Source organism: Podarcis cretensis (genome assembly GCF_951804945.1).
Source record: "Podarcis cretensis genome assembly, chromosome: 1".
In the NCBI taxonomy this organism is placed as follows: domain Eukaryota; kingdom Metazoa; phylum Chordata; class Lepidosauria; order Squamata; family Lacertidae; genus Podarcis; species Podarcis cretensis.
Window position 1 is genome coordinate 46187283 of NC_137170.1, and position 21014 is coordinate 46208296.

The 21014-nt window shown below is 41.2% G+C and overlaps 1 protein-coding gene across 2 annotated transcripts in view; it reads right to left on the minus strand.

Moving 5' to 3' along the window:
- Positions 1-19251, minus strand: part of VPS39 (VPS39 subunit of HOPS complex) — a 30162-nt gene extending 10911 nt beyond the window's left edge. Inside the window, exons 1-15 of one of the 2 annotated variants that reach the window (XM_079964445.1) lie at positions 19051-19251; positions 14636-14701; positions 12680-12706; positions 12201-12265; positions 9402-9444; positions 8746-8840; positions 8433-8531; positions 7804-7896; positions 6908-7091; positions 5669-5789; positions 5368-5488; positions 3888-4017; positions 3040-3182; positions 2313-2456; positions 1406-1547 (exon numbers count right to left, since the gene is read on the minus strand). In XM_079964445.1, coding sequence (XP_079820571.1) covers positions 1406-1547; positions 2313-2456; positions 3040-3182; positions 3888-4017; positions 5368-5488; positions 5669-5789; positions 6908-7091; positions 7804-7896; positions 8433-8531; positions 8746-8840; positions 9402-9444; positions 12201-12265; positions 12680-12706; positions 14636-14701; positions 19051-19123 — 1546 coding nt within the window. In that variant the 5' untranslated portion in view covers positions 19124-19251. The remainder of the gene's footprint in view (positions 1-1405; positions 1548-2312; positions 2457-3039; positions 3183-3887; positions 4018-5367; positions 5489-5668; positions 5790-6907; positions 7092-7803; positions 7897-8432; positions 8532-8745; positions 8841-9401; positions 9445-12200; positions 12266-12679; positions 12707-14635; positions 14702-19050) is intronic. The other variant, XM_079964446.1, reaches the window with a different exon arrangement.
- Positions 19252-21014: the final 1763 nt, after the last annotated feature.

The following is a 21014-nucleotide window of genomic DNA, read 5'->3' on the forward strand; positions in this document are numbered from 1 at the left end:
GAGATGAGCATGAAGGTAGATTGGGATCTCCTGGTAAATCTCTGGGTGCTTTGCAGTCATGTGGCAAGAATTTCTGAGTCCCGATTGTTTACAGCAGCAACAAAATGACTTTCCCCACCTAAACTAGACTGCTGAAATGAAGAAAACTAAGTAGTATTGGACTTTTGTGTGAAAAGACAGCAAGTTCACCTCAATTCCAGCACTGAAAACAAGTTTTCAGGCTCAGAATGGAATCTATTCTTTAATCCTGTCTGTATGTGGTTTGCACCAGAATCTGGTTGCTGGACAAACTAGATCCAACAGGCCAGGAGTCTGTTCACTCTTGAGCAAAAGGTCAAGACAGTACTTTGAATTCTATTTTTAACATCCACATGTCTGTAACGTAACATATGCTACTATGACAGCTTCTTGCATGCTTCCTCTTTCTTTTTTCCCCTGCCTCTGGGAATTTATTTGTCTGCCATTCCCTATGCTGTTCTGCCCTGGATATGGAAGTATTGGGAAACAAAATGCCCTCAAAAACAGTTCCCTAACAGAAGAGCGTAGCAACAGCAGTAGAATGGCTATCCAGTAAGAGTTAATTGACAGAGAAACATGAACAGCACAAAGATAAAATTCACAGCACCAAGAGTATCCTTTTGATGTAGCTTTGTCTTTGCCCTATGAAGCCATTTGATATTGTAAAGTTGCAATTAAAGTTAAAATAGTGTAATTCAAAAGGTCTGTTGAGACTGCAAACTAAAGGGTCCCCTCAATGCAGCTGCCCACCCCCACCCCTCCCCGGCTTCAAATAACAGCTCTGTATCTTTATACTAGAAAGCCTCATGCCATCATTATCTATTTTTATCCACTCAGGCCTTTGATAACTATGGCTTCTATGGTGGAGTTCATCTTTTAGTGGGGTGGGTAGGACTTCCATTATGTTATTGCGTGGGCATTTTAGATATTTTGTATTATCTGTTGTTTTACCTTCCCAGCTTCCACTGTTTTTATCGGTTATATTTTATCTTAAGTCACTCTGAGACTCACTTTTTTTGGTAAAAGGCAACAAACAAATATAAATAATAATAATATATTCAAATCTTGAAACATGGTGTTAGCAACCTACTTGTCAGTTCTGTCCCTTCAAATGCTGGTGCCCCTCCCTGTCTCTCCCACAACTGAGAGACCATAACATGATGCATAGGGCCAACCTGCTACACACTGACCTAAATAAAAGCACATCTAAGGGGCATTAGAAAAACGTGCCCCAAACAATATAGCAGCTACATTTTTTGAAGTCACCCAAATGGCAGAGATCATTAAATAATACTTTTGGGCACCTTTTAGCCAGGATAGATCTAAGCCAGATAGGTTTACAAGGTCTATCTTACATACAAATTGATTCTCATCCCACAAAACTTACCTTTCTCATGCAGACCTTTCTTCTCATACAGTATGATCAGCTCGCTGTATTTGTGAGCTTTCTTGAGCACATGCTCACTTTCCTCTATGTGGCAGTGATTGTTCTCCAGTCGCAACAGTGGTGCCACTAGGGCCACATTGGTCTGTCAGTAAGGAGGAGCAATTTGAGGGAATCAGAAACATTTTACTATGAACCAAAAGAGGCATGCATTTATAACCAGGGAAAGGAAGATACTTATCACAAATCTAAGTATTTATTTAAAAACAAGTCTTCACATGTAGTAGGGCTATGTACTTATGTGCTTAAACTAGCAAAGAGTTCGTTTGTTAGTCTTTTATTCCATTTTTTTATTTTAAAAAAATTAAGCAAGGGAAAACAATAATATTCCAGGGTATTTACTCTCCTCCTGAAAAAAAAAAAACATGCAAGCACTTTCCTTCATATTCAGATTTGTATCTCAAACAACCAGACAACCAATTCCACCGGCCCCTTTTCTTGTTTAGTAAGAGATTGCCGTGTTAAGAACAAACAACAGCAAACAACAGAGACCAAATGACAGTTAGTAAGATTCAGCATGACCAAAACAAACCCATCATATATTTAATTTCTCCTCTAAATATTCATGTCCTCTAAAAATCTTGGTGCAATTTAAAGGCAAGCAGGATATATTTATATAGAGTTTCAAAGAAGATACTGACCACAGCTTAGATTGCACCTAGGAAAGATCTGAGATAAGTGCAGCTGCCCCAAAGTGTTGTGTCTGTTTTCACCTTTAGTATTTTAAGCTTAAAGAGGGACAAACTCAATCTAAACCCTTGCCACTATTAGTCCTGCATTTCCAATACCAAAACCCTAAATGCCTGGTTTGAGGAAGACACGTGCATTTCAGAAAATGCAGAGAACTCACATGGAGGTAGCATTTCAACAGAGTGGTATCAATGATCTGCAGCAACTTCTTCTTTGATTTGATGGTGGGAGTCCCCTCCATGAGGGGAGAAGTGCTGGACTGATGGTCTGAGTCATTCAGCTTTTTCACTAACTGACTTCTTTTCTGCAGAAATTAAGAGTCAAAAGAAGTGAAGTCATGCCACACCTCATCCACATTACCTCAGAGAAAAACTGCATGTGACTGCAACTTTTTATCCACATGGGTTCAGACAACCTGCATTTGCTTGTTAGTTCTTGTTGTACTGGCTTCTCCCATTCTTCTCCTTTTTCTAATATTCTGTTAACCTTGAAGCCCCTCCCCCTTCTCTCTGCACATGGTCAACATTTAGACTTCAGCTCACTGGGCAGAGGGAGATGTATTTCATGTGTTTGTTACTCTGTCCAGTACTGCGTATGCTGACAGTGCTATATGAACAGCAAAGAAAGAGCTGACGCAGCGTATGATAATGAATCCCACCCACCCCATGGCGATGTGCCTTTTTTAAGCGTGAAACCTTTTCATGAGACTGCTCTGATATGTACAAGAGATCATGCTTCACACCCTCCTTTTAACATGTTAGGTGAGGCCATAGCTGCTAAGCCCAAAACACATGAAAAATAATTTCAGAAGGTCCTGCAATGTCAAAACTGTCACATGACCATCTACTACCAAAAATAGGATGCTCAAGGAGGCGCTAAACACTTACCTGTGTTAGGTAGTCTATAAGTGCCAAGTGTGCTTTTTCCAGCTCTGCTGGAGACAGAACTGGAACAGGGTTGGGATACTGGAGCTGTTTCTTGTAATCACTTGGCAACAGTTCGGGATAGAGACCCATGACATGGGTAGGATCTAAACAAAATATATGACTGTAGTTAAGTCACAAAAATTCCAAACTATACTTCTAAGTGTATTCTGTTTTCAAACTCAATACTACCAAGTTTCCAGTTACAAGTTACCATAAACAATATGAAGGATCTCAGACTGGAAGTTGGAAGGCAGGAAATTTCACATTTCCACAGCTTCCATCAACAAACTGGTCCCTTGGCCAACTGTTCTTATGGCCAGCTTTCACAGACGATGGTAAATGTTTCCATGTAAATGTTTCCATGGTAGCTCCATTGAGAGTGGTAGAGATATAAGATTTGAGAGTTTATTACTACATGGATTGAAAGTATACAATCTGGTCGAACCAGAGCTATAGGGATGCCTCATACAACAGAAGCCTCACACTTGCCATGCATAAGAATTTCAAGTGGCCTTCCACATGGGTACTTTAGGACACATTTCCTGATAACTAGCCATAGGCTGCTTTCCTCTAGTCTGACCAGTGACCACAGCTCAATGCCATGTGAATTTGCCATTAAGTAGATGTCATTTTAGTTGTGATCTTGAGGTCAACATTAACTGTTTTAGGAGAGGTCATTCTCCAGTGGACATTAGGATTCCACCTAGTGCAATAACATTCTGCTTCCATTCTGCTTTGAAGACTTTAGAGGTCACAGCAATCTCCCATACCTATCTGTCTATTAAGTCCAGGCTACACAACTAACTTACCTGTCCCAAGCTTGGCAAAGACTTGCATGGATTCATCAAAGCGCTTTTGGCAGAAAAGGTTGAAGGCATACAGATTCTTAATATGGTGGATTTGTTGTCGCTTTTCAGTATCAGAGTCATCCTTCATATCCTAACAAGTACAAAAACAGGCAAAATATTTAAGAAGTGTTACTCTTTAAAGAATGTAAGATTGTTCCAGCATTTAAAAGAAAATACATAAGTGTAAAGGCTGTAAGCCTCTTGAAATGAGCACACAGTTTTAAGCAAATTGCTCAGAAATAGTAAAAAAAGTACTAGTAAAAAAAGAGGAATGTGCTTCAGTAGGAGAAACAAGGTTTCTATCTATGTTTATACAGTAACAAGAGCAGCTCAAGTCTGAATCGCATGTATCCTGTTTCACTCATGCACACGAGTGAGAAATACCGACAAATGATTGAGAATTTTAATTTGTTCTTGCACCCAGGCATCAATGTAAACTGCTCACATCATGTATTTTTGACCCCACAATATTTTTGTGATCCAAAAATATCATTTCAGTTTAAAAGAGAAGTCTTGGCACTCGCAACAAAGAGTCACCATTATTCATAAACTACATGGAGGAAACATGGACTTGTTGATAAAAACCTCCAGTTAGTAACTGCTATTTAATCCAAGTATATGCAATCAATAACATTTTGTGTTGACAGAAATATCTGTCATGTCAGTTTCTGGCAGACAGATAACCTTTTAATTCAGAAAATGCCTGTTATCAGGTCAACTATGCTTCTAGGAAGAAAGTATTGAACTGTACAAAATTCTTCAGAGAGTTCAGCAGAAACACAAAACCTTCCCATCTTCATAAGCAGCTGACCCAGTAAAAGTTATAGTTGAAGTCTTTCCCCACTCCTTTATCTTGCAGTTGTTGCATCGCGAGACAAGTTTTCATTCTCAGTATAACTGTTGCAAATATTTATGCAATATTAAACTAAACATACAGCATGTTAAAAACTTCATAGCACTAAATCTGGAAAAAAGGGAATGCATTGCATCATCTTGAAAGAAAGATAATCAACTGATTGTTCTACCAAATATTTATGCTAATTTCTGAAAAACCTAAAGGTCACAGCGTTGCCTTAGGCAAGTCACATGTTCCCAGTGCAGGTTTATTTTTCACAAAAGTGGCTTATACTAAACAGGACTGCAAGGGAATTTGAGCCATGGATTGTAAATAAATACACATACTAGAAGCACATATCTTGCACATTCATTATTACTTTTCTTACATTATGTAGCAAGTCATGTACACATGGTTCCCAGACACTCACCCATCCCCAGACACTGATCAGACCCAGATGAATGCGAAATTATGGAGTTGTTTAATGCCAAGACACTCAAATAACAGGGGATTTAGGCTGTGTATTAGATGCAGCTTTTACTAGGTAGTAGCTTACAGAAGTTATCAATCAATACAGATTTAAAATGCTCCCATCCTGCCACTTACTGCCAATTGCAGAGCCAGTTCAAATTGCTTATCTTGAAGAAGCTGCTGGATCTGGGTTGCAATGGAAACCGGAATGAGGCGCCAAACAAAATGATTGCTGGCCACATACACAATATTTGTACTAAAAAGAGAAAAAAGGAAAGAAGTTGGGTTATCAACATGATCATAATAAAATGAAAGGTCTTTTTCCCCTTCCCTTTAATTCATAATTATGTAAAAAATAATAATTTGTTACAAGCATATGCACAAGATTAGAATCTATAAAGTTAAGATGGGGGAGAAAAACTTGAAACTTCCATACCCTCCAGAAGTAATGAAGCGTGGTCTCTGGAGCTCAATACTCTGCACGAGGAGTCGGGGCTCAAAAGTACGAATCTCTACATATCTTGGCAGTACTGCCACAATGTACGGCGGTTGATGTTCTGTTTTCGAAATGGAACAGTCAGCAGCAGCATATGGTTCTACAATAGCATCCCCCAAATTTACATTCGGAAACAGTGGATCTGTTGCATTTTATGCAATAGCATGCTTTATACTTTCGTGCTTTTCAGGCTTTCAAAAGCCCCTTCCCATTGGTCCACTTTAACGGCAGGGAAAAAGTGACAAAGAAACTGAAAAGAAGGCATAACCAAGAGACCAAACTTAATTTCAAGTATAAGTCACACTTTCATTCTGCCCGTGCATCCTTGTTCTGCTCCAACTGGGCACTGCGTCCTTTGTTATGTTGCCCCCTAGTGCTGGCATTCAGAACTGTTCTCAATGTTCCCTTTATCTGTAAAGCAATTGATTAGTCTTAGCATCAACTACCCTGCACTGATTGGATATCCTGCATAGGAAAATCCAACCATAAATTAATAAATAATAATAACCTTAGGTATTCCTTTTATATTGTTTTGAAACCTATCTTCTGGTGGGGGGTTGTACTGTTTTTAAAACCATTTTAGCTGTTTTTATTGTAAGTCTGTAAATCACCTTGAGACATATGTAAAAGAAGATTCATAAATTAATAATAAATAATAGTAACAATCCTTTTTGGTTCAATTCTCCACCTCAGGAGAAAAGCAGCAATCTAACATGGGTTGAGGCCAGAACAAGGTAATTTGTTTGTTTCAGAGGAGGCTGCTAAGGAAAAAGGCAGTGGTCACTGACTTAAACGGCCTCGGCCCAGTATACCTGAAGGAGCGTCTCCACCCCCAACATTCAGCCCAGACACTGAGGTCCAGCGCCGAAGGCCTTCTGGCAGTTCCCTCACTGTGAGAAGTGAGGTTACAGGGAACTAGGCAGAGGGCCTTCTCGACAGTGGCGCCCCCCCTGTGGAACGCCCTCCCATCAGATGTCAAGGAAATAAACAACTATCTGACTTTTAGAAGACATCTGAAGGCAGCCCTGCTTAGGGAAGTTTTTAATGTTTGAAGTTTTATTCTGTTTTTAATGTTCTGTTGAAAGCCTCCCTGAGTGGCTGGAAAACCTAGCCAGATTGGTGGGGTAGAAATAAATTATTATTATTATTATTATTATCATTATTAGATTTAGTTCTCACCCATGGCTATTGGGATATCTGTCCAGTTCAAGGCACATTTCTGTGTACAAGTTCCTTCTTCATTTAATACAACAGTAAGATCGTCCTGGCCTACAGCAACTTTCCCATCTGCCAAAGGGGCTACCAGTGGCTCAAGCTGCTTTCCTGTGGGGAAGAGTTCTTTGATGGAACCTTTACCATCCACCTGCAAAAGGAATAATCAAAGCCAGTCAATCCATACAGAATAGCTACCCTAGACTGATTCTTATCATTAGAGGAAGGAAAATAGTCTCTCCTTTTAGGAGCCCATCCACCAAGATTGCTTCACTTAAAAACCCTGCAGATCCAGTACCAACATATGCCTTTGAGAACTCCCAGACATAACTAACTTCCATTGAGGCTACAACATTCACACAGTGATACCACTTTAAACAGTCATGGCTTCCCCCAAAGCATCCTGGGAGCTGTAGTCTGTGTTAAGGGTGCTGAGAGGTGTTAGTCAACCCCTGTTTCCTTCCTCAAGCTACAATTCCCAGAGAGGTTTAACCATCAATCCCTCTTCCCTGATAACTCTGGGAATTGTAGCTCTGTGAGGGAAAGGGTCTCCTAACAACTTTCGGTACCCTTAACAAACTACAGCTTCCATAATTCTTTTGGCGAAGCCATGGCTTGCTTTAGTGGTATCATAGAACGTTAAACATATGGTGTAAATATGGCCTTACATAGCAATCCTACGCGTGTTCACTTGGAATTAACTCTCATTAGGTTCAATGGGACTTGCTCCCAAAGTCTGCACAGAATTGCAGCCTTAATTATATACAAGTAGTTCATACTGTAGTCACACTCTATTCCCACCTTCACTGAATCTGAAGAAAATCAACCTTTATTATTCTGACTTAGTCTAAACTCTCTCTTACCCTTATTAGATAATAGTCCCTCTTGAAACCCACACAAATTGAATCTTCACACCACGCCATTGACTTGGGTACATCTGGCACGCTGAAGTCTCCCTGGAGATCAAGAAAAGGTCTAGTTACTCTGGTAACTGTTTTTATACAGTTTTAAAATTGTTTTATGCATATCTGCATAGCAATATCCCTTACTTGTCTGTATTGCCATCTCAATTATCTACCAGCAAAGCAAGCTGCTTTAACAGAAACTAAATATGGTAGCATTTGAAATCTTTCCTCTAAACAAAAACACAACTTCAAATCCCTTCCAATACTTTCTCATCCAAGGCCAAGGCCAACATACTCTCCCCCTTCCCTTACACCTTTAATATGTTTTGATGGAAAGCAAAATCCATATGAATTTCACAGCGAAGATCCATGAACAAAACACTAGATAGCTGCCATCTTTTCCTTGAAGAAAAAAGCGGTATATTTGAATTAACCATAAGTGAGGATGCCTTTAATACCAGAAAGACTGAAGGCTTGCATTCAGGTGCCCAAGCACTAAAATGTATTACATTTCTCTTAAAGGAGCCAGGGCTGACAAACAAGTAATAAAACAACAAAAACATCTTAAAAACAAGTATTAAACAAACCTGCAGCTCGTAGAACTCTCTGTCCTTCCAGTAATAGAGCTGGAGCTTCTTTTTCACTGCCACACACATCCTCAAGACCTCTTCACCTGTGTCAGAGTGCTGTGAAAAAAAATAGTTCTCTATGTATTAGTGTGGAAGGCACTTTATCAAGTACATTTATGTGCTCTTGGTATTTAAAAACTATAGAACTTTCCTCTCATGAAACCAGCCTTTATTGAGGACAATATTCTGTTCATTTTTGACTTCACACACCAAGGTTTCATAGTCATTCCCCTTTTTCAAGATTGGATAAGGCATGACTTCTTATACTTGCCTTCAGGTCACAGGTGAAGAGAGTTGCACCCTTTGCCTTGGAAACTGTTGTGATCTGTTGAAATGTCAACAGGTCATGAACGTAAATGTTGTTTTCTGTTTGGAACAAGACAGGAACATTATTGTAATTCCACATACCCTCACAACTATTTCAAATTTGAAAACGGAGAAATGGGTTAATAAGTGTTTGGACACAATTTTGCAAACATCTCTCAGATGTCTTGATTCTAAGGTACATTGCATTGTCAAAGACTTCATTGATGCATGTCTGCAGTATTCACAGAATTATGCGCTACAAATTCAACAAATCTTATCAGCAGGGGACAAGACTTAACTTGTTTTAAAAATAGGTGGATGGCAAATAGATATAAAGTAAGCTAATGCAATCTCCTCTATGTCAGAATGCAGAGAAAAACATTCCATGTATGTAGGAGAAAAGACACAAGGGTCTTAAGAGAAAGACTTGCTACATAAATGAAGGTGATCAAGGATAACCATGCTCAGATGAATAATAACACAATCCTATGCATGTGTATCCTATGCATACCCATAAGTAAGTCCTATTGAGTTTAATGGGACTTACTCTGACGTAAGAGATGCGTAAGATTGCAGCTTCAATTACTCTGTCTCAAAACATAATGCTGTGAATTCACTTACCTAATAAACTGACCAAAATTTTGAACTGGGACACAACATGGATCTACAAAAATAATAATACAAAAAATGTTGTAAATAGGTTGCAGGCAAACCTTTGCTAGAAATGAATCTTACTTAACAGAATGGGGCTCAAATTAAAATAAATTTATATGCAAGCTATCAACCTCTAGCAGAGTAACCTTGCAGCAATAGTCATGACATTTCTGGTGACATTAACAGCTTCCGTTACAGGCAATAAATACTATTTCCCAAGAAGTTTCTTGAACTATATAAAAATATATTTATAGTTTAATAGGCACAACAATTTTGCTGAGCACATATACCATTGTATAGATATTAAATAACAGTGCCTTTACTTGGAGAGGAGAACTATGGTTTAGTGCTATATCCAAATGCCGCTATTAAGGCATTATAAGCCAGTCATAATTCTTAAGATTCCAGCTAGCAACAAAGGATTGAGTTCCACAAGGAACAAAGCATATGTAAATAGGAACGAAAACCCCAAAAGAAAATCACACTAGTGCTGTTTATTATTCAGCAGGCTAGAAAAAGGAATGAGCACCAACACAGTAAGCTTTTATAAGAACAGTCACTCAAAATAGGCTGTTTCGCTCCCACAAAATATTCTAGTTTATTATGTAAGGTTTTTAATTAAATGTTAATTAACAGACTTTGTAGCTTAACAAAGGAGCTGCTTATTTGGGTTGACATCTTTACCATTAACCAGCCCGAGACCTTCTGCTCCCTTTTCCTGAAAGGAATATTGATAATGGCTACGTCTGCACCTAAACTAAGCTGTGTTTGTTTGTTTGTTTGTTTGTTTAAAAAAAACATAAATTGACTTCCATATGAGGAAAGCAGCCATGGCTTGCTTCTCAAATGCTTGATTCCCCTCCCCTACTCCCCTAGCCTCATGCCTCTGTTTTGGGTACTTGAAATGTGTAGCCAAACAAACCATAGTTAAGCAAGGCCATTAGTTTTGGATATAGTGCCAAAATATAGTTAGTATAAGCCATGGTTGATAAATCAACAACAAATAGTTTGCTGGGCTGGGTTCAAACCTTCAATCAAGCCACATTTGGCTAAAAACTCCACGGCTTAGTCTTATATGTGCAAACCAGGCTCATGTCATCAAGTGCAGGAGACCAGAAGATATGAGCATACCTCCCCATATCCCCTATTCTAGTTGTAGCTTTGTGTGCATTTTGTAAGCTGCTCTGGGACCCTATCTTGGCTGCACAGCAGGATATAAATATAATAAGCTACAGTGGTGCCTCGCAAGATGAACGCCTCGCAAAACGAAAAACTCGCAAGACGAAAGAGTTTTCCGTTTTTGAGTCGTTCCGCAAGACGAATTTCCCTATGGGCTTGCTTCGCAAGAAGAAAGCCCATAGGGAAATCTCCAGGGACCTCTTTTAAAGGCTTCGCTGCCGACTGCCAGCATTTTAAAAGCCCCCGGGACAGCGGAGGTCTTCTGAAGGCAGGCGGTGGGTGCCTTCAAAAGCCGTCTGGGATAGCGGAGAAACGCGCTGCGCTTCTCCGCTATCCCGGGAAGGCAGGCGGGGGGGAGCAAAGACTTTTGCCCCCCGCCGGCCTTCAGAAGAGGTCCAGGAAGGCCGGCAGTGGGCGAAAGTCTTTGCTCCCCACCGCCAGCATTTTAAAAACGGTCCGGGATAGCGGAGAAGTGCAGCGCGTTTCTCCGCTATCCCGGACGGCTTTTGAAGGCACCCACCGCCTGCCTTCAGAAGACCTCCGCTGTCCCGGGGGCTTTTAAAATGCTGGGGGTCGGCAGCGAAGGCTTCGCTGCCGCCCGCCAGCATTTTAAGATCGCCCCGGGACAGCGGAGAAGTCTCCGCTGTCCCGGGAGCTTTTAAAATGCTGGCGGGCGGCAGCGAAGCCCTCCTGTCCCCGGAGCTTGCGGGGCGGGAGGTGGGGAGAAGGGCTTTTCTTCCCACCACCAGCCTTCAGAACAGCCTTCTGAAGGCTGGCGGTGGGAAGAAAAGCCCTTGTCCCCCCCCCCCCCCCAGCCTTCAAAAGAGGTCGGGGAACAGACTGTCCCCGGACCTGGTCTGAAGGCGGTTTCCATAGGAACGCATTGATTGATTTTCAATGCATTCCTATGGGAAACCGTGCTTCGCAAGACGAAAAACTCGCAAGAAGAAAAAACTTGCGGAACGAATTAATTTCGTCTTGCGAGGCACCACTGTACTCAGAAAAAGCTAGTCACTTGAAAGCACAAGGCTGCAGCAACTTCCATTCTGCATTGGTGCTCTTATGCCAAGAGGCACGTACTGCAATTTCCCAAATGTCTTTGAAGTACAGCGGTACCTTGGGTTAAGTACTTAATTCATTCCAGAGGTCTGTTAACCTGTTAACCTGAAACTGTTCTTAACCTGAAGCACCACTTTAGCTAATGGGGCCTCCTGCTGCCGCTGCGCCACCAGAGCACGATTTCTGTTCTCATCCTGAAGCAAAGTTCTTAACCTGAGGTATTATTTCTGGGTTAGCGGAGTCTCTAACCTGAAGCGTATGTAACCCGAGGTACCACTGTAGTGTCTCCAATTTTATTACAGTAACCCCAAACACATTTATGTGGGATCAAAGCTAGTGGAACTCTACAAGACTTATGGCAGCTACACACATTAGGACTGCTGCAGCAAATGCCAATATTGTAAGAGAAGACAACATCAATGGCACAACAACTTCCATCTCACCCCACCCCACCCCAGTAAAACGAAGTGTTGACTTCAGTCAAATGCCTCTTATGATTTTAGGTGGGTCCAGAGATATCCCATGTACCTGCTGAATCTTCTTGGAGAAGTTCTTGTTTGACTTCTCTAATGTCACTTCAAATCTGTTGCAACCTACCAGACAGCAATGGAATTCTTTTAGATTACAGGTACTTTTCACGTTAACTATTTCATCAACACGTATTTCAACAGCTAAGGCAAAATATCCCACAAAGTTCTGCTATCAGTTTAGAGGAGATGCAAGTCTCACATGTCCACCTGAAGTTTGCAAAATAAAAATAAAAATGAGCAATTATACATTACAGCATACCCAATTACCCCACCAGTAAACTGGGCATTGTCATCTCATGGACGAAAAGGATTTAACAAAAGACTTCAAAAATCTAGTTTAGGAAAAGGCAAGCCCCCAGCACCCTTTATCACTACATCAGCAGCTAGCAAATAAAATCCCTAGGGAGTATAGCAAGAGGGACAAAGAATAAAAACACTTCACCACAAGGGTTTAAAGGTTTATGGATACAAACTTACAGCCACTTTCTGATGTCGTAACCTCTCCTGACGTTGATGCAAAAAGGGGGAGAAATTTACCAAGTGAGACAAAAGCAACTGAAAACTATCATGATTTGAATGGAACAGACTGGCTAAGGTGGTTTGAGAATAAATTCAGTTTTCTTAAAAGAATCATGTCTTTTTCTGCAAAGCTAGAAAAATGGCCTCTCTAAGATGGTACTGGTGTTGCCCAGAGCAGGAAAAAGCAGCACCCCAGGCTCACTTCCCCTGTTTTCATAGCTTTCCTGAGGAACAGGTTAAAATGTCAACTCCCAATTCGTGTCCATTGGGCCACCCCGCCATTACTTGCATTCATTAGTAACACCTTTAACCAAAATGAAGCCTAAGTGCACATAATTGCCTTTGCTTGCCATCATTCCGTCATCCTCATTTCTTGCATTCATCTCCTCAGTTGTCTGCCCTTGCCTTTCCCTTCTTTGTATCTTCTCATCCCCTGTCTGAAGGTCTGGAGAGCTGCTGCCAGTCAGAGTATATAATACTCTGAGCTAGATGGAGCAATGGTCTAACTCTACAAGGCAGATTCCTATGTTCCTATCCACTGTCAACATGCAGAGAATGGAGCTTGAATCCAATATTTGCTTTGAGCTTGGAGGCTGGCTTGATGTTCACCAGTCCCTTCAACCCAATGCAGCATTCCATGTCCCTTAAATGCCACTCCTGAAGGCCGGGGATCCTCTGGAATTATATGGGGTACGGCACAGAAGGCTGCAAATAGCAGGGCATGTTGGCGGAAATGGGGTGCCTTGCTTTGTGCTAATAGAAGCACTTCTGCCAGCACAGGGGCAGCCTTTGATACAACCCTGTAAATTTAGACTGCTCGTGCAACTGTGTGATTTTCCAGTACAATACTGGGAAATGTATTGTGGGGATGCTCTCACAAAACCACATCATCACTGAAAACTGTGGAAGGAAGGTTACTCTGAAGCAATTCTTCCACTTCAAAAGAGGTTTTAAGAATTGGCATTCAGTCTATCAGGACTTAGGAAAACACGGGACAACAACTGAGAAAAGGACTGCTGCTAATGCACCAGTGAGCCAAAATGTAGGTGCTGTAGGGTATTGTTTTGGCTTTTCCATTCTAAATCATACCATAGGTTATATAGGTTGGGTTTTGCACACAACAGCTCTATCTGAGCTTTATGCTCCCTTAAATCTTACACCTTGTCCTGAAATACAGTGAAAAACAGAATCACAGAATTGTAGAGTTAGAATGGGCCCTGAGGGTCATCTAGTTTAACCCTCAGTAATGTAGGAATTTCAACTCAATACATGGCAGATGACCAGGAAGAAGAGTCCACCTCCAGCGAAAGCCCCATAAACCACCCAGAAGACAAGAGGTACACAGCTGACCTAGGATGTACTAAATGTAGTTCTTTATTAAATTGTCCTGTAACTTGCAACCTGATCTATTCAGTGGCAGAAAGTATGGGTAGAAGAAGTGGAAATCATTCATCTCCCTCGCCTGTTTTTAACTAAATAAAAAGCAGTGATGGAACTGTCAGTTGTGTGATTATCTTCACAGCAAGTTTGGCCCTCACTGCTATCGGATTGTGCAAATCAAGCCTATGCACAGTGAATGTTATCTTCTAGCCAACTGCTGACCTACTTCAGCTTTCAAAGTTATGCCATTAGTTACACATGTTTTTAAGGATTTGGGTCTATTGAAGTTCCCACAGAAAGGGAAACTAGAAATGCTGCAGGGACCCTATGACATTTAGGGGCAGTCAGTGCAGTCTCTAGTATTTAAGCTTTATACAGTGTGGTTCTCATGTGAGTATCAGGCTCCTGCACACACTCTCATCGCCACCAAAGACAGCACAGAAAACCGTGTAAACCCACCCTAAAATACAGTTAAACAAATTGCACATGCTCCAAGAGCTTACAGAAACTTGGCTAATTTTTTTCCACACCCACCAGTTTCCTTTCGAATTCTGTAAAGAAGGAGGTGGCCTTGTTTTGTCCCAACGAGGAGCCATTCCTCTGCAATAAAAACAAACATTTTATAAATTGCAGTAAGATCACATTTCTTCCATCTATGCATAATTTATGTAACCCTTACATCTCATACTGGCAAGTTCTAATGAATAAACATATGAGTGGAAACTTCTCCCCACAGTTCTTTGGAAACGCTAAAATTAACATGTCAACGGTTTTTAAAACCTTCGATTTTCCCCTTAAAGTATGAACAATGCAAGAGAAATCCATACTATTTCTAGATGTATTAATATAAGCATTCCAATAAAAGTATTTGCAAGTAAAGCTTTAAATTTGTTTAAATGTAACATTTAAACAAAATTTACAGTGCAATCCCATGCATTTTTACTCAGATACAAGTCCCTCTGACTTCAGCCCGGTTTTCTTCCAGGAAAAGCGTGTACATGATGGCAGCCTAAGTGCCCTTCATTGATTCCCCCCCATCAAGCATTCCATTTTTTTTATATATATTTTTATATATACTTTATACGGTACAAAAAAGTAACATTTGTGTTATTTTAAAATTCTGTTTATTTATACAGTACAAAAAAGTAACTGTGTCAACTTTGAATTCTGTTTAAAGCCGATACCAATCAATTTAGTGTGTTGGGAGGGGGATTAGGAGATTTTACAATTCAAAATTTTCCAGAAAACACACATCATTACCAAGTGTGCCTGGTAAGAACTACAGCCTTTGTTAAAATTCTGGCTTTCATTTTAAAAGTTCCTTGCTCAGAATATGGTGAAGAAAATAAACTCCTGTTTACCATTAAAAAACTCAAAAGTCATAATTGAAAGGGGGCTATGCTGCAGGAATTATTTTCTGAAGATGCAACAGTCTTTTTTTTTATATTACATATTTATTAAAGTTTTTTGAAAACAAATGCATAAATAATAAACAACATTACTTATATCATAGCATAATTTCGTCACTTCTTTGGACTCCCTCACATCTCCCGCTCCCACTTACATCGTTACAAAAAAAAATTTTCCAAGCAAATTACCCACTTGTTTACAATCTTATCTCCGCTCATTTAAATGAAATCTAACAATTCTCCAAAAAATTTATATTTTCCTTAATCTCACTTATCGTCAAAATCAGATCTAATTCAGTGGTGGGCAGTTATTTATGATCTAGCATCCTTCTTAACATTCAACCAAATTACAATATTTTTGTAAATAAATCTTGAATTTCCTCCAGTCCTCCTCAACCCTCTCCTCTCCCAGGTCTCGGATTCTACCAGTCATCTCGGCCAGTTGCATATAGTCCATCAGCTGCATCTGCCACTCTTCCAGTGTGGGTAGATCTTGGGTTTTCCAGTGTTTAGCGATGAGTATCCTTGCTGCCGTTGTTGCATACATAAAAAATGTTTGGTCGTTCCTTAACACCCTCTGGCCGACAATACCCAGGAGGAAGGCCTCTGGTTTCTTAGGGAAAGTATACTTAAATACCTTTTTCAGTTCATTATAAATCATTTCCCAGAAAGCCTTCACTCTAGGGCAAGTCCACCAGAGGTGAAAGAATGTTCCTTCTGCTTCTTTACACTTCCAACATTTATTATCAGACACATGGTATATCTTTGCAAGCTTGACTGGGGTCATGTACCATCTATATATCATTTTCATTACATTTTCCTTCAAAGCATTACATGCAGTGAAGTTCAACCCAGTGGTCCACAACCTTTCCCAGTCCTCAAACATAATGTTGTACCCAATATCCCTAAAGATGCAACAGTCTTTGTCCTGAGCAGCATTTTATAAAAAGATAGAGATTAAAAAAATTGGCTGGATATCACCATCCCCAGATATCCACTGATATTTAGTTTATCTTTGTAAAACAGATTACTTAATAAGATAAATCATTATTACTATGCACTTGTTTTTAATTGAACTGCTAATAATAAATGTTGATGAACAAAGCAAGACGCATCTTTATCATGCATGTTTTTTTACTAAAATGTCGTACCCAAATCTGGCCCAAAAAGCTTCTTCCTTTAAAAGTATGTGTACAAAGCAAGTCTTGCTAATGCTTAATGTTAGTAATGTATAAGTTGAGGCCCAAAATTATCTTATTAGGTGCTATGCAAATAGTACTGCCAACTGAAAAGCACACACTTATATTTAAAGACATGCAAATAATTTATAGCCATCTGTATCATAAAATATTGCGACAAATTATTTTCCTCTTGGCAAATACACAACAACAACAACAGCAACAACAACAATTCCAGAAAATGGTGCTTGCTCTAAGAGCACTTTCAGAATTATTAATTTTGCACACAAAATGCCTGTCAAGTAGGAAAAAGTGCAAGCAGCACATATATTATCACTTGTGACATCACATGTACACACAAGGCAACTTCCCTGTCTCCCACAGCTTCACATGCACTTAAACACAGCCAAAAAAAGGCATGCAATCACCACACATGACAATAAACAGAGTTTTCACACTTTTTATCTTACACCAGAGTCCTTCCCATGTAGAAAATTCTTAACTTTTGATAGTGTTCCAATTTCTCATATTTTGTTGTGAACCCAATGCCACAAACCTTCCTCTGCTCAATCTCCCCAGAAGTTATATATTTCTACGTAAATAAAAGCTTGCGTTACTTTGGGCCAGAGCATACAGACTCAATATAATCAATTGCATCTCACCGAAAATACCTGTGATTTTTTTCCTCCCTACCCACTCCGTAATAAAATTAAGGGAAATAACGAGCAATGTAAATCAACGATGAAATGCAAGAATATACCATTTAAGCAAGTACAGTTATCTCAGCCTCCTGATGGCCAGGCAAGATTTCTGACTGGAAAATGCAGTCAATTCGGATGAGAAGGCCTGACTCAGTAAGGAGATTAATAATTCAGACGGATATCATTTGGATGCACAAAGTTACAGGTTGCTGAAGACACATCCTGTTTTAAAGTACACACAACTGCCGCCAGATATACCTTGCAAGGGAATGCGGAGGATTACAGGTTGAAAGAAAAATAACAGGACACAAACTGGTTTAGATGGTACTATTTAATGGTATCCCTCTGGGGAAGTAACAGGCCTTTGAAGGCTGCAATTGAACTCTAAGTTAGGAATAGGAGAATATTCCTGACTGAAGAACTGAATTAAGTTCATATATTAAGTTCATATATTTAATTCATTCAGTAAACTACTGTACTCAGTAAACTAGCCTTCTCCAACCTTGCAGCAGCACTGTAGTTGGACTACAACGTCCATCATCCTCGGCCAGCTTGCCAGTGGTAAAGGATTGTGGGAGTTGCAGTCTAAAAACATCTAGGGTTGAATAGCTGAAAGCGGTCACAATTCACAAATCATACTTCATCTCCTATACATCAGAATGTTTCACATGTTGCAAAAGCCAGATCTCCGTATTTCCACTGCAAGTCAGCCATACTTGAAAGTTATTCACAAATGATAAACATTTGTTTATAAACATTTGTTTATAAATATTTGTTTTAAAAAGGGTGCATTAAAAAAAATAATAATAACAGGCTTGCAATCATTTTCTGCAATGTGTGAAATGGCATTAACATGGCAACTACTCTCAAAACTCGATAATAGGAAAGATGCAGCCCACAGAACAGATATGAGGTAAGTTCAGTGCTTTTTTTTTTTCTGGGGGGTACGCACAACCCTAAACATTTTGTGAATCTACTTTTTGTCTATTTACTGTATTTATTTCCCCCGATTTTAACTATAAAATGGTGATTTTCTTGAGTCAAAATGAGACTACCCCTAAACATTTTTTTTAGAAAAAAAAAGCACAGGGGAAATTCAATCCCACTTATACATAATGCACTCTTTTCAGAAACCAAGAGAATACAAAACACAGCTAGCCATCTTTCCACCTCGATTTCATCGGAAGGGTATGCAAGAGCCGCTTCTTGAGCCAGATTCAATTTTTTAAAACGCGTCCACCGCACCATGACGCGTGTTAAAGGGCTGAGGGCAAAGTCGCAGGCAACCACTGATTCATACGTTGACAAAACACGCCACACTTCAGTGTCCGTCACGTGTCCGGCAGCTGACAGGCTTCCAAAACCACAACGTCAAGTGACCCTTCAGGTATCCAGCGGAGATACCCCACGCCCCCCAAAAAATAAAATTAAAGCGGTTGCCTCATCGGGAAGAGGGCAGGGCTTTGCCGCTCCCTCCCGCTTCAAGCGCACAGGCAAAACAGGCGCCAAACCCCCTTCCGTGGCCAGGAAGGAGAACCGGACCGGGAGCTGGCAGCAGGGCATGGAGAAAGCAAGCCAAGCGGGCGGCAGGGAGAGGGAGGCGGGGGTGGCGAGGGACGCCTTTGCCGAGATGCCCCGCCGCAGCTCGGAGCCCCACTCACCCCACGCGGCCAAGCAGTCGATCTGCAGAGGCAGCTTCTCCAGAATCGGCACCGGCTCGAAGGCGTCGTGCATGATGGCGGCGGCGGCGGCGGCGGCTACGCGGGGCCCGGCAAACGCCCGCCGAGAGGACTCCCTTGGAGACTCCGGCTCCGGAGCAGCCGCCCCAGACGCCTCCTCCCAGGCCCGGCCCAGGCGCTTCCGGCTCCCGCTTCACTTCCGCGGCCAGGCTCCACCTACGGGAAACCCCCCGGGAGCCCGGCCTCCTCGCCCGCAGCGCCGGTCAGCCGCTTCTTCCCCTTGTCTCTATTTCGCTGGCCGAGCCTCTCGCAGGCATTGCGGCAACAGCAGTCGCTGTTGGTGGTGCGGAAAAGGGGCGTCTCTGCAACATGAAGAAGGGCTTTCGGACCCCCTTGTATAAAAGGGGGGTTTGGGGACTAAACAAGCTACAGCCCCAAAAAAATTAAAGGGGGGGAAAACTGTGGATGTACATTACCAAAATATAAGATAAAAAAATAAAAATAAAACCTACACACAGCAACATATACTTCTTCTTAATTGTATTTCACTATTAATATAGTAGACCATAAAGAAGGCTGATCCCCGAAGAATTGATGCTTTTGAATTATGGTGCTGGAGGAGACTCTTGAGAGTCCCATGGACTGCAAGAAGATCAAACCTCTCCATTCTGAAGGAAATCAGCCCTGAGTGCTCACTGGAAGGACAGATTGTGAAGCTGAGGCTCCAGTACTTTGGCCACCTCATGAGAAGAGAAGACTCCCTGGAGAAGACCCTGATGTTGGGAAAGATGGAGGGCACAAGGAGAAGGGGGCGACAGAGGACGAGATGGCTGGACAGTGTTCTTGAAGCTACCAGCATGAGTTTTCCCAAACTGCGGGAGGCAGTGGAAGACAGGAGTGCCTGGCGTGCTTTGGTCCATGGGGTCATGAAGAGTCAGACACGACTAAACAACAACAACAACATTAATATACTTCTTAATTGTATTTCAGTTCAACAATTACTTTGATAAAATACATATTTTTATTTTTTTATGTGCAAATGGCTTCAGGTACCTCTTAGGTCCATAAATTACCATATAGCATATATTCAACACAAAAAAACTGACCATTTTTTGTTGTTTACAAAGGACAGCTATACATATAAAGGGCCCCATTACCTTCAGTAGCTTAGGCCTTCATCAGACCTAAAATCTGGCCCTGTTGCAGCCTCAGCAGTTGCTGTTTATGGTGCAGAAAAGGGCCATCTTTTCAACACTAAGAGGGGCTTTCAGAGCCCCTTGTATTAAACGGGGGACACTCATTAACCACTATTGGGAATGCTTGTGTAGGGCTGTTCATGGGCGTAGCCAGGATGTTTGTTAGGGGAAGCAGGCTTTTGTTAGGGGGGACAGAACCTCAGATTTGTATTGATTTTTATTGATTTAGGCTATTCACCCCGTCACACACACACACACCCCGCCTACAACCATGGAGCTGTTACTTATGGGACTAGGGTAGCAAAGGACAAATTGGGCAATTTTTTGGAAAGGGGTATCCCTCAAGTCCAGCACGCCAATCATACAAGATAGTGGTCATTTCAATTGTGGTCATCTTATCTGACAAGGGCGTAAGCCAGACTATTTGGGTCACATTTTCTGCATCCTGGTCGTTTATATGGGTAGCCTGTGGTTACTGACCAGCTGCAGCTAGCCCTGTCTTTACCAATCATGTGCCTTCCTGGTGGTTTGTACAACAGCCATGCAGAGCTTGGTTAGGGATCGTGGGAGTCATAGTCCAAAACATCTGGAGGGCATCAGGCTGGCAAAGACTGAGCTAGATGCACTTTGGATCTGGGGAAGTATGATTTCACAAGAAGCTGTTTTATACTGTCAGGCTGATGGGCCATGCAGCTCAATATTGTCCACTATGCTAGGTGGTGGCAGTCCTCCAGGGTTTCCAACAGGAAT